General features: G+C 40.0%; 1 protein-coding gene across 1 annotated transcript in view; it reads left to right on the top strand.

Moving 5' to 3' along the window:
- The window catches only part of tbck (TBC1 domain containing kinase), a 57,274-nt gene extending 43,321 nt beyond the window's left edge, over nucleotides 1–13,953 (top strand). Inside the window, exons 24-26 of the mRNA XM_061717386.1 lie at nucleotides 6,357–6,520; nucleotides 10,772–10,931; nucleotides 13,312–13,953. Coding sequence (XP_061573370.1) covers nucleotides 6,357–6,520; nucleotides 10,772–10,931; nucleotides 13,312–13,422 — 435 coding nt within the window. The 3' untranslated portion in view covers nucleotides 13,423–13,953. The remainder of the gene's footprint in view (nucleotides 1–6,356; nucleotides 6,521–10,771; nucleotides 10,932–13,311) is intronic.
- The last annotated feature ends 426 nt before the right edge of the window (nucleotides 13,954–14,379 follow it).

Here is a 14,379-nt window from a genome sequence, read left to right as displayed (position 1 = left end):
CAACTACAATTTATTTTTTTTAATTTTAAATTTTTTGCCAACTGGGAAGATGTAAAGAATAAGACCAATATTTAATGTGAAACTTAATAAAGATTGTTGGAAGCTGTGCTGAACAAACTTTCTTCAGCAAAGATAATGGGTGATTATGTGTTTACAAGACAAGTAGCAAATTAGACAGTTTTATATTTACAGTAAGACTGATTTAAATGTTGTAGTTGCATTCATTTACATTATATTAATATCAGTTTTTTTTATTTATTTTTTTTGATGGTGATGTGATGCTGTTACTTCTGTGATTATGACCGAGTACTGAAATGTTTCTAATAGTGAAGCTCTATTTGTACAATAAAACATAAGGGCATAGGGAGAATGATACCATTTAATGTTTAGGTGCTCATTAGTAGTTATTCAATAATAGTATTCAAGTACCAAGTAAACCCAGGTCAGCACTTTTTGGTTGATGGAGAAAATATTGGGAACACCATAATACATAACTTGCATAAACAATACACAAAATCTAATATTTTTATCTGAAAATGTTGTGTTTACCGTACATTGCAGTAAGCACAACTAAAAATGAAATATTACATGGGGCCAAGCAGGTTATTTTTTGTGTTATGTAGTATATATTTATTTGTTAGTGGTTGCTAGACGGCCAACACGGTGGCTTTGTGGTTAGCACTGTTGCCTCAAAGCAAGAAGGTTCCCGCTTCAAATCCCAGGCCCGGCAGGGTCTTTCTGTGTGGAGTTTGCATGTTCTCCCCGTGCTTGCGTGGGTTCCCTCCGGGTACTCTGGCTTCCTCCCACAGTCCAAAAACATGCGTAGTAGGTTAATTGGTGGTTCTAAATTGCCCATAGGTGTGATTGTGAGTGTGTGTGGTTGTGTGTGTATATATGTGGCCCTGCGATGGACTATATGGATTATGGATGGATGGATGGTTGCTAGACATGAAATGTGAAGTTGAAGAAAAAAGCTCCAAGAGGGGATTTTTAGTTTTTCTTTCATGATAAAAACGCAAATTGCAGAAAGACCTCATGGATACAGTGCCTTGCAAAAGTATTTGGCCCCCTTGAACTTTGTGACCTTTTGCCACATTTCAGGCTTCAAACATAAAGATATAAAACTGAAATGTTTTGTGAAGAATCAACAAGTGGGACACAATCATGAAGTGGAACAAAATTTATTGGATATTTCAAACTTTTTTAACAAATAAAAAACTGAAAAAAAAGGGCGTGCAAAATAATTCAGCCCCTTTACTTTCAATGCAGCAAACTCTGTCCAGAAGTTCAGTGAGGATCTCTGAATGATCCAGTGTTGACCTAAATGACTAATGATGATAAATGGAATCCACCAGTGTGTAATCACGTCTCCGTATAAATGCGCCTGCACTGTGATAGTCTCAGAGGTCCATTTTAAAGCGCAGAGAGCATCATGAAGAACAAGGAACAGACCAGGCAGGTCCGAGATACTGTTGTGGAGAAGTTTAAAGCTGGATTTGGATACAAAAAGATTTCCCAAGCTTTAAACATCCCAAGGAGCACTGTGCAAGCGATAATATTGAAATGGAAGGAGTATCAGACCACTGCAAATCTACCAAGACCTGGCCGTCCCTCTACACTTTAGCTCATACAAGGAGAAGACTGATCAGAGATGCAGCCAAGAGGCCCATGATCACTCTGGATGAACTGCAGAGGTTTACAGCTGAGGTGGGAGACTCTGTCGATACCACAACAATCAGTCGTATACTGCAGAATTCTGGCCTTTATGGAAGAGTGGCAAGAAGAAAGCCATTTCTTAAAGATATCCATATAAAGTGTTGTTTAAAGTTTGCCACAAGCCACCTCGGAGACACACCAAACATGTGGAAGAAGGTGCTCTGGTCAGATGAGACCAAAATCAAACTTTTTGGCAACAAAAAAAATGTTATGTTTGGCAACACAGCTCATCACCCTCAACACACCATCCCCACTGTCAAACATGTTGGTGGCAGCATCATGGTTTGGGCCTGCTTTTCTTCAGCAGGGACAGGGAAGATGGTTAAAATTGATGGGAAGATGGATGGAGCCAAATACAGGACCATTCTGGAAGAAAACCTGATGGAGTCTGCAAAAGACCTGAGACTGGGAAGGTGATTTGTCTTCCAACAAGACAATGATCCAAAACATAAAATAAAAATCTACAATGGAATGGTTCACAAAAAACATATCCAGGTGTTAGAATGGCCAAGTCAAAGTCCAGACCTGAATCCAATCGAGAATTTGTGGAAAGAACTGAAAACTGCTGTTCACAAACGCTCTCCATCCAACCTCACTGAGCTCGAGCTGTTTTGCAAGGAGGAATGGGCAAAAATGTCAGTTTCTCGATGTGCAAAACTGATACCCCAAGCAACTTACAGCTGTAATCGCAGAAAAAGGTGGCGCTACAAAGTATTAACTTAAAGGAGCATGATGCTCCTTTTAAGAAATGAGACTCTCTAGCGCCACCCTTCACCACGACGGCCGTCGGGGGTACTGCAGCCAACAGCGAAGCCGGCACGGGAGAACGGGGAGAACGCGCATGCAGCGTCATGTGACTTCACATCTGCAGCCCAGCGCGGGAAATTTGGGCCCGAATTGCAGCACATTTTGCAGCACACAGCCTGTTCAAGGCAACGGAGAGATACACTAGAGGGCTCATTCTTTTGGGTTTGGAACGCTTCATCTGACATTACTAGAAAACTTAAAACGTATACGTATTTTTTTCATAAATCCTGCCTCAATCCTGCCTCAAGCTCCTTTAAGGGGGCTGAATAATTTTGCACGCCCAATTTTTCAGTTTTTTATTTGTTAAAGTTTGAAATATCCAATACATTTTGTTCCACTTCATGATTGTGTCCCACTTGTTGTTGATTCTTCACAAAAAATTACAGTTTTATATCTTTATGTTTGAAGCCTGAAATGTGGCAAAAGGTCACAAAGTTCAAGGGGGCCAAATACTTTCGCAAGGTACTGTATGTAGTTCCTAGTATTGTTTTGAAACAGCTCTTCTAGATAAAACAAGAATGCAAAGTAAAGATGAAAGATGAAGTGAAAATGAAGTTGCAACACATGCACGTATTCTAAAATAAGTTCCCTTTTTTCTTCCAAAATGTTTCGAGAATTTTCAAAGGAAAACGGCCATCAGAATAACACTGAAACATTCTATGGTTACACTTTACTGGTTGGGCTTTGTGGAGATTTATGAATTTAAATGCTGTGCTAGACCAAATTCCGCATTATTTTTCTTTAGTAGTATTAAACATAAAGTGAGTTGGAGCCTATCGCAACGTCTCATGAAGCAAGAAGTGGGGTAAGACTCACCAATTTGGACTAAATTAAAGCCTCCCAGTTAGAAATAATGGCCCTTTCATGCAGAATTTCACCAAAGGAAAAAAAATACTGAAATATGAGACACAACCTGAATCGATTTTTAGAAGATCGAAGTAAAATGTTTTCTCAGAACAGACACATAGGTTGTTGAAATGGGCTATACAAAGACTGATTGATCGATTTCCACACTTTTTATGCAGTTAATCCTAATAATCTCTCTGTCTTGTGTAAACAGTGTGTTCAGGTCCCCGTCTGGGGCTGTTATTATTTTTATATTTTATTTATAGGAACATTCTGTCGTTAAAACAGCCCTAGGTCTATAATGGTACATTAAAGAGCGTAGACTTTAGTTAGGAACCAAAAATGACATGATTTGAAGCAGTTTTGAGATAGAATGAGTGTGTTTGTGGCAAAATGCCAATTGATGTTAGTACATCGACAGTACTTCGGACCGTCATTAAAAGAAAACCCTCTAAATATATAACAAGAAAGCAATTCCACTCCAGTCGCTGGTGACTTGTCAATGGATGCAAAAGGGGGAGAGTACATGCCCTCTGACTCCATAAAACTGGATCAGTACTTATTTTTTCATGACAAAACAGGCTGTGTACAAAGACAGTAATATGCACAACATAATGAGTGTAACGAAATGGCCGTGACTAGATGGAGATGCTTGTGAAAACAGGCTTTTTTTATACACTTTGTGTTTACATTCAGAGTTAAAATTAATTGATCTAGTCTAAAGGGGCTCTATTCACAGGATCGTGCATCCACACTGAAAACGTCAGAAATCACCTGACGCCAGCATCACGCTGCTTGGTGCGTTCACACTGAAAGCTGCATGCACTGTCGACGGCTGCAGTGGGCGGGGCTAAAGCTGCGCTGCAGAAGTGGAGGGAACAGTGTATATAGCCTACACATCGTACACATCTTCGGTTTCCTATTTCACCATAGTACACACTTTGGTACGCCTTCTTTATATTTTAGCGTTATTTCCGCGTAGATAAATAGAGTTTGATGCTCCTTAACAAGTTTGGTCCGCGGATCAACATCAAACGTCAGCGAGCCCTTGCTCCCGGTGAAGGCTGATTTATGGTTCCGCGTCACACACCAACACAGAGCCTACGGCGTAGGGTATGCGGCAACGCACACCGTACCGTGCACGTCGCCGTGTACCCTACGCCGTCGATTTAACGCAGAACCATAATTCAGACGAAGCTGCAGTCTGTCTGCGATGATCACTGACACACCGGGTCAGAGCGGATTTGGTCATGATGTTTAAACTGTGTTTTGTGATTAATAAGCACGGTTTTTAATTATATTGCGTTGGATCAATGTAGCAAATAAAACCGTTGGGACCATCCAGCTCCTCACCCATCAGTTACGTGTTTCACGTGATCAGTTCAGGTAAAAACGGCAGTCAAACCAGCAAAAATGTCAGTTTGCTGGATGAAATATTTTAATTCCTGATAAAATAAGTTTGTTAGTGCACAGCTATGCTCATGTACTGTATGCATGTGAATGAGTGAACGTTTGTGTGTACATGAAAGTACAATCTGCATTGAGGGTTCTCGCTTCGGGAATCCCGGTCTGTGATTGGACGCTGCCTCGGCGTCGCCGCTGCTCATTTGCATAAAGTTCAGATTTTTCAACTTCAAATTGACGCTCTGCTCCCGCTGCTCCCGACGCCTCCGCTGCCTCTGCTGCTCTCGCTGCTCCCGCTGCTTCTCGACGCTCGTTTTCATAGAAAATGAATGGCAGCCGGCTGCCTATGACGCCCGTGACGCTTACAGTGCGTTTTTGAGTCTTGTCACTGGGCTAAAATCCATTGCCAGTTTATTGCAAACACATATTCTGTTCCTTTTAAAACTGTTTTGATTCTCATCATTTTGGTCTCTCGCACAAAGGTTTATGCACCATTGAAGATTAGACCTGGAACTATGGAACGTTCCTTTAACCGTCAACAAGTCAAAGAGCAGACTGCAAAGTTAATCTTAGTCATTGCTGTACCATGCTGTGCTTGTTCTTGGAAGCTACTTGTTTGTTTCAATTCTATTAATTCATTGTTATTCATTTTTCATTCATTTTTAATCTATATATTTTATAATGTATATGTATGTATGTATGTGTGTTTGTATTTATTTATTTATGTTTTTGCTTTTAATTTGGTTCAGAGGTGTCAGTGTTGTGTCACATTCGGCCCCTGCTGCAGAGTAGAGCTCTGTCCCCTGCAGCCGTGCCTCTGGCTGTCTTTAATGAAGCCGTTTGGCAGTTCAGGTCCAAACTAGCTTAGTGTCATGTTTTGCCCACGGTAGCTGGTCATGTGTCATTACAGAGAGAGTTTATCAAAACCATCCAATTAGCTCCATATGTTCGCTTCTCCTCTTCAGACCTGGAGCCGTATGTCTTTTCTTTTACCTTTCCAGACTGATGAGATGTATAACATTGCATTGTTATTTTGAGGAATGTGAAGTCTTTTTTTCTTTTTTTTTTTTTTATCTTATCGAAAATGTTCTTAAATGAGTCCTTTTTAAACAGTTGTGGTTTAGAAGGTGTAGGAGCCAGGGATGTAGTTTCTCACTGTCACTAGGTGTAGTGGGTGTGTCTGTGTGTGTCACTGGGGCAGAGTAGTTGATATGGAGAGTAAGGGTGAGGCAGGGTGGCTATATTTATGTTGAACACAAAACTAGTTATCATCTGAAAGTCCAATAATTCCATCTGTATATCATGTAAGGCTGACAGTTGGATTTTTACGGAAAGGGTCAATAAACCGCCTTGAACTCCCCGCAATGTCTTCATGTTTTTCTTGGACTTAGTGTGTCACAAATATCCCTGCACTCTCCCTCCCAGTGACTAATTAAAAGTTGATAGTCACATTGCAGAATGCTTTTGACTACAGTTTTTCCCTGTTCTAAAGAAGTATTACTCAGGATTCCTTAGAAGGTTTTCAGAAACTGTCCGCGGGTGTGTCCTGTTCTTCTGATCTCTTGTGACTTCCTCTCTTGTAGTCTCGGGAGCCCCTGGCACTGTGTGACCTGAAAGCAGAAGTGTCTCCCCGGATCTCGGCTGAAGACCTAATCGATCTCGGGGAACTTTCTGGAGCTGGAGTCTCTAAAAGGAACAAAGCTGGCAAGCTCAGAATTGTTGCTGTTGACATTCGCAGCACAGAGGAGTATCCTTACAAATTCTGTACAACTTGTATGAGAACCTCATTGGTTTTCTGCATGAATGTGCCATAATGTGATCTGATCTTCTTATCTTTATTTATTTATGTAGCACCTTATCAAGCAAACAGCAACACAAAGCGCTTTATAGAACAAAAACTCAAATTGATAACATATGTGAAATACAAATTGGATTAAAAACAAATCCATATTACCGTAAAATAATAATGAACTTAAACAAAATACAAGATAAAACAATAGCACTTTGGAAAGCTAGAATAACAATAATAGGGTGTCTGCTGCCTTAATTTAACAGAACATGCACAGCCTTCACCGCTGATTGGCTGTTTCCCGTGCCTGTCTCTGTGTGTAACCAGTCAGATGGTGCTGTGGGCGGGACATTGCTGGACACAGTGCAGTGACTGCTGGCAGAGAGATGCGGCTGCATCAACCCCAAAATAACGGCGTTTTAAATTGTACAAACACAATATTGGTATCGTTGGAAAGGGAAAAATGTCCTCTTAATTTTGGGGGGGCTGAGATCAAATTATGGGGGGCTTCAGCCCGTTTTTTTATTTGTAGTGAGAACATAATCCACAGCAACCGACACAAATCCATTCATGTGTATGTGTCCGCGGTGCAAGGAGCACATTGATTGTGCTGCAGCTGCCCTCATCGCCGCTTGTTGCTTTTCTGATTCGTTTTGAAGAATCATGCAACTCTTCCTTCTTTTTGAAAAAAGACAGTAAATTCAACTGTCTTTTTGACATGTTTGCGTTGCTCGCTGCTTGCTCCCCAGCAAATTTCCAAAGTTTTTTTGGTCAGGGGCGTGGTTTGCTGGCCCATCTTTTCATAGCATCAACAAATCTCCGACTCTTTCAAATGACGTTAAATCTTTATAAACAACATGAAATGCTTGGGATTTGTTCTGTAAATGAATTTATGCATATTATTATTTTTTATACATTAAAAAAAAACTTTTTATATTATTATTGTTTTATATATATATACGAGAGGTGCCGGATCTGCCCAAATAAGTCCCGGAACACAGGGAGGCCAAAATCGAGAGGTGCCGGATCTTGTTCCGGCAGGATCCGGCATAAAATTAACCCCTGGTCTCCACCCTCCCTGACACTGACGTGCTTAGTTCCAGCCAATCCTGGCTGGCAGAATGTAATAGACAGTGAGTTTCTTTCCCTGTATGTCATAATTTGCATGATGTTTTGAGGCTGGTAAACTGCCTTTTTTGCACTATACATAGTCCTGAATATTCTTCAGCTGCAATTTTCTTCAAGTCATAAACAATTTCCCAGTAGGCTTGTAGCTTTTTCCTCTAAGTTTTACCATGGAAACCAACTATGCTGGTAGACTCATGTTTGCCTAATCACTCTGAGAATGCTTTGTATCCATTTCCAGTCCTATGCAGATCAACTGCTCTTTCTTATGACCCTTTTCCACTAGTACCTACTCAGCGCGCTTCTACCCGCCACGCCCCCATCTTGCGCTTTTCTACTACGAATAAATAAATAAATTGAAATTGAAATTGAAATTGGACAGTCTTACCTTAGGGGAGGAATCATACCGACTGACCTACTCCGCTTAGGAGTATCGCCACCGGTTCCGAATGACATCTTGGGACCCATAGACTGACCATTTGGCTACGCCCAGCAGCTGAAGCATGCAGCAGCTAGATGGCTAACCCTAAAGGATACAGCAAGGGAGAAAAAAATTATTGGAAAAGATTGTTGCAGAGCAGTTTGTGGTGGGTCTTCCTACCCCCGTAGGCAGTGGATGAGTGCGTTGGCCGGAATCCTTGACGGTGGCCATCACCTTGGTAGAGTAGTTCCTGGCGGTCCATCTGAACTGATGTGTCATGCATGGAGCTACAAATGGCACCATCCGTCTGGTTCCAGCATCACGGAGGAACCGGAGCATAGGAACACAGAGTTCCAAACTGAGGTACAATAAACCAAAGTTTGATAGATTACTTGAGTTTTGAATCCTAAACTAATAAAAAATCCAGCCACATGTGTTTGAACCAGAATCACACCCAAAGTACGAAACTCTTCAACCTGAGGGACTAGGCAACTTATGTACAAGTAACTACATGTTTCAAAGTTTGGAAGAAACGATTGGACCGTTTCAGAGATCCAGTATTCAAATTTAGAAATACAAGTAGATTTTAGTCATGTGCTCCACTGATGTTTGAACTAAAATAAGTGCACATGCCGACTGCCAAAACAGTACAGACACAACTGACAGCAGTGTTTACCGCCAGTGGCTCAGGCTCATGACCTTCCGATGTCAGAGTAGTATCAGCTTTTAAGCTCAACTTTTTTTAATAACTATCATCATTTTGAGCCATGTTTACAAAACAGTCAACTGTGTAGTGTCAGTGACAAAGAAATGCATTTGTGCAACTCTGTTGCTGGCCTTGAAAAACAAAGGGCATCCACTTTCTTGGTCTTTGGGGAGCTGTAAAATATTCATTTGCTCCAAAAAACCAAAGAAAAAAAAAAGAAAAAACAAGAGCAAGACCAAGACAGATGTATAAAGCAGAACAACTTTTTCTAATGAGCTTTGTGTCCATGGATCTATCTCATCTCTTTACCACCTACAGTATATAACAGTTTCCCATTGGCTAAGCTGGTTTAATTTTGAAGAAATGTCATGGGTCAAACCAACTTTCCAAACGTACACTTTATGCCAAGGTTAACAATGCAACATCCAAGAATAACACGTGGAATAAACTCTGGGTTTATAGGATGGATTTGTGTATGCTTCCCCCTTTTATTATTTTTCCTTTTTCTGGTTTAAGATTGAAACTATAGAACCACAAAAATTGCAGTCATACATAAATGCAGTATTTTTTTTTGCCTCCTGGATAAGAATATAATGATCCCAAAAACCTGTAATAATCCAGTTTAAAATCACCACAAAGTGTGGGCTTCAAACCGTCGTGCTTCTGTTTGTCTAATAATAATTGTTTAAAGGGATAAAGAGTCAATCATTGATAAGGATTAGTGGATAAAGTAAGGATTTCTTTTCCTTCTGGCTGAATTCTTACTCTGAACGTCCTAACTTTCAAATGCTCCTTGGGTGGACACACATAGACAAAGAGGATTTGACCACTTTCGTAGGATTTGGCAACCCTTGGTCACCTTAGCTGGGATCCTCGGAAAAGCTGTGTTGTGGGTGTCTCCGGTCACAAAAAGCGGATTAAATTAAAACCTTTTGTGAGACAAATTAAGCCAATCTATATAGAGCTGTCAAGGTATCTATAGCTGTTGTTTTCTCCTTGAAAACAACCAGTATGACGCCTGTGCGTTTCCAAGACGACATGAACCACAATAGGAGTTGATAGCTAGTAGATTATATACTGTTATACATCAGACTCTTTGGTGAACATGGCAATTTCTAACAATAAAGTCAATTTGCAATACCAACGCCCTCTCTAAGAACTTTCCCTTCTTTATTTAATTTTCCCTCCTCATTATTTCTTTTCTCTAGTTCCTGTTTTTTTTCCTCTAAGAACTTTCACGTCTTTATTTCATATTCCTTCCTCATTGTTTTTTTTCCTCTACTTCTTGTTTTTTTTTTTGTTTTTTTTTCTTCTTGCCGTCATCTTCATTATATCAGTGACCTTCTTCAGTTCCAGTCAGCCACCATGTCCCTGAGGTCCTCTATAATCAAAGAAAACTACATGTGCCGCGGTCACGGCTGAAACTGAAAGTTGATAGGGCCTTTGCTGTGGCTGCAAGAATACTTTTCTTTTTTTAACATATTAACATTTATGTAATGCACTTGAAAGGAAGTGGAGATAAAAGAAACGTTTTTTTTTTGGAATCAGTTACCCTCAGACATTCGATGTGCCCCCACTATTTCCACCTTGAAGTCTAGATTAAAAACTCACCTTTATTCACTAGTTTTCCCAGTCCCCTAATCCTGTAATTTCGTGTATCTGTGTTTTTAGGTCAGTGAATGTTCTTTCTTTTCTTATTATTATTATTATCATGTACAGCACTTTGGTCAGTAATATCTCTGTTTTAAATGTGCTTTATAAATAATAATTTACGGTACTTACTTACATCAGTGAATTGTCTCAGTGTTGTTTATACTTTAAAAACAGTGCAATTGTCAAGAAATTAAAGGTGAGTGAAAAAAAAAAAAAAAAAACAGACAACACCAACCATGAAAAACTCTAAAAAGTAAAGTTCATGACACTTCCGAGCTGTGCTCCTTAACCTCACTGCCTCCAGCTTCGGTAGAGGCCACGTTTCTGGCAGCATCAACGTTCCCTTCAACGCGGCGTTCAGTCCTGATGGGGAGCTGGTTCAGTGTCCTGCAACAGGTGCCCTGCAGAACTACAGAGGACGTGTCATTGTGGTCATCAGCCATGCCATGAAGAGCGCAACTATGGTGAGTGTGTCTCACACACACACTTGCATACTGTACATTGCACGTTAAAATGCTCTTTAAAAGGTTAACACACTTGAAAAGTCCTATTTTATTACCAAATCTTCATCAGTGTTTAGATGTCAGACGGATGACCTCACATTTGCCTCTGGAACACGCTGGTGTAGAAAGCACTCCATAGTCCACCCAATAGCTGAAAAGCGCCCAGGTGCTGTTGCAGCAGAACAGCCCCAAATCATAACCCCTCCACCACCGTACTTGGCAGAGGGTATGATCTGTTTCTGTTGAAATGTTATGTTTGATATGTGAGCTCTACACTACAAGCAATTCAGATTAAAAAGAAACATGCTCCAATTGTCTCTGTCACTGTGGCACGTTTCCGACGATTAAATGTCTGGTCTTTAATCAATAACAGCAGAGTGATTGGACAGTAGAAAGAAGAAAAGACCAAACGGGGCTCTCTGCAGCACACAGAAAATAGACAATCTAAGGTTGCATGAGATAACAAACTGATCGTTTTTAAGTCATGAACAGAGTTGCACTTGAGCAAATCCTCAACCACAAATTTAGATTTAGAATTGTTACAATTCTTATCTTTTATTTATTTACTTTTGTGTACATACAGTATATATTATCACATATACCAGTCTAAACAAAATAGAACTGAGAAATAGATTTAAATGAAATTCAAGTTCAAGAAGTTAAAAATAATTATCTTTTTTTTTTTTACTGTACCATCTCTGCATTGGCTATTTTATTTCTAGGTGTCTTGTTACTGACCTCTAATGTACTTCATTATACATATGACACAGAAGTGTTTTCTGAATGCTGATTCTGCATGAAAATTTTCTTTCTTGTTTAAAGCAACAAGAGTTTTGAGTGTTAATCAAGACGCTACATCAGCCTTGTTTGATGTCATCCAGGAAGTGGTTTGGTTTTATTTGTAGTTCTTTCACTGACCACTAGATGCTGGTTCCAAAAGTGAGTCAATCTCCACTGATCCAGTGTTGAAATGTTGAACTTTGCTGCAGAAATAAACATGTTTACAGACTGGTTGAAAAATAAAAGAAAGCAAAAAAACTGTTTCTATGGCTAAATTTCACATCCATGTTAACGGGACCAAAAAAGGTGAATTTTCTTTCTACCACATTCAGTAAAATGAATTAAAGTAACACATTTATGCATAATTAGGGGTGTGTACTTTTGATTGACAGTGGACTTAGCCAATGGCTAGCTATCATTACTTTAGCTATTCAGCATTTAGCACTGTTTTGAATTTTGAACTCTAAAAAAAGACCAAACAATTAACAGAGCATAGTCACTTTTACAGTAGAGGTAGTCCACCTTGTTGTGCTGTTGACTATATTAAGAGGCCACTGCAACTGCTTTGATGTTGGCCTGGAAGGGTTCCGAGTAGGGATGCCCCGATACCATTGTTTTCCACACAGAGTACAAGTATTTTAATTTGTGTACTCGTCGATACCGAGTACCGATCCGATACTTCTACCACAAAAATAACTAGGCTAAAAATGCAATGAAAAATGCAATTAATTGGAAGACAGGTTTTATTTGCAACAGAAATTCAATTTTAAACAAAACTCAGCCGGCCGAGCTTTCAAATAACAGTCCTCCACTCGCCCTGGGAGCGCGCAAGCGCAGCCGCCCGTCCCGATACCAGTACCAGTATCGGTATCGGGGAATCCCTAGTTCCGAGCCAAAGCAAAGCAGCCTGAAGGAGCCATCTTCACCACCGTTTGAAGGCTGACACCAGTTGGGCCACCTGTAGCTCGTTGGTTTTTACCACTTGGAACAGCTGAGTCCTACGGTCAAGTGGCTTTTGTCTCTGATAATTTCAGGATCATTCCAAATTCACTAATGATGCCACTAACCAACAACACCCCAAAAGGAACACTAGAGCTGAAAGGAGAGCTAGTGGAAGTCCTGTGTGACCTGCAGTCACCCAGCTCGTGACTCACGGGCTCTGCCGGTAAACTTGTCCCATGAGTGGCAGGCTGAGTGGGAGCCGGTCCTTATGGAGCTATGATCTCAGCTCTGGCAGCACTCATCTTGGATGTCGTTTTAGTAGAAACATTTAGATGTTTGGACAGATTTTCTCTGAATAAATGTAAAGTAATATTAATTAGCATGATTGGGTTATATAACCCAAGCTAGTCAAGCTAAAATAGCTTACGTGCAGTGACTGAACCAGGGAAAGTGTGTTCCAGCTGGCTTTCAGGTCTACTTGTTCTACTTGTTCTGCACCGTAGGATGGGGAAAGAGGCTTCAAAAGTGCAAAACAGCACAGGAGTCATATGACTTGATGAGTCCCTGCAATTCTTGGACATTACTAAATTAATTTTGACACTTTTGTTTTTCTTCCTAGTTTGCGACACATCTAGTCAAGGTGAATTTCCCACGTGTTTGCATCTTGGATGGAGGGATCAACAAGCTGAAGCCCACTGGACTCCTCACCGTTCCCTCCCCTCAGATCTGACCCCATTCCTCAGCATTACCTTCATAAAAGGGACTCACTTGAAGACTGTGTTTTGTGGTTTAAGCTTTTATTAAAGTGCAGAAACATATTTGAAAACAATCTTCACTCCAATGTACTAGTTTGTCTTTTTCTTTTTTTTTTCGCTTTGAAATGTTTTTTTTATTTTTTTTAATCAGATTACTTTATAACAGAATGTGTAGCCAATGAATCAACTAAAAAGGTCAACTTGTTTCCATGGTTGAAAATGTTCCATCTTTTTGACTGCCTCATAGATTGAACGTTTGCCAACCTGAAGGCTTGTATCAGAAAGGTTGGTCAGCAGTAAGAGTGGGTGATAAAAAATCTTTAAATTAAATCCCAATATGTCAAAGGAACTTGTGATACCCGAACAAATGATGAAAATATATGTGAAACGATGTACAGGAGTTTATTCAGTGATTGCAGCTTGAAAGCAGCAGCATTTATTTGTGCAAAAAAAAGAGTGATTTTTCATCCTTCATTTCTAATAAACTTGTCAGTGGTACCATATTATCTCATTTGAACTTTCGTCATAGTTTCAGAGCCAGAAAGAGCGCCATAATAATGCTACTATGCATGTAGTAGGCTCTGTAATCTATTATAGAGCCTAAATGAAAACACAAAAGGGAATTAAAGCACACTTATTTATTTTAAATATTTTCAGTGTAGGCTATATACACATTGATTGTCTTCAAGTGAAACATTTACATGTTCTTTTAATTTGTAATTTTCACTCATGTGGCTCTCTGGCATTCACTGACTGATGACACAGATGCATGTTTCTGAGCTCCATCCTGCTCTTCTTAAGGAAAGTAAATTCGGTATCCCATTTTTACAGATATTTACACAAAGTCTTCGCTGTTTTGGCAGAAATGTCTTCTCTCTCGTTACATCCATCCATCTGATTTGTTGTTCCGACTTTGTTCCCGTTGTCTCTTC

Source organism: Cololabis saira, chromosome 1, assembly GCF_033807715.1.
Source record: "Cololabis saira isolate AMF1-May2022 chromosome 1, fColSai1.1, whole genome shotgun sequence".
NCBI lineage: Eukaryota > Metazoa > Chordata > Actinopteri > Beloniformes > Belonidae > Cololabis > Cololabis saira.
The sequence above is the reverse complement of the archived record's forward strand: the minus strand, read 5'-3'. Positions and strand labels throughout refer to the sequence as shown.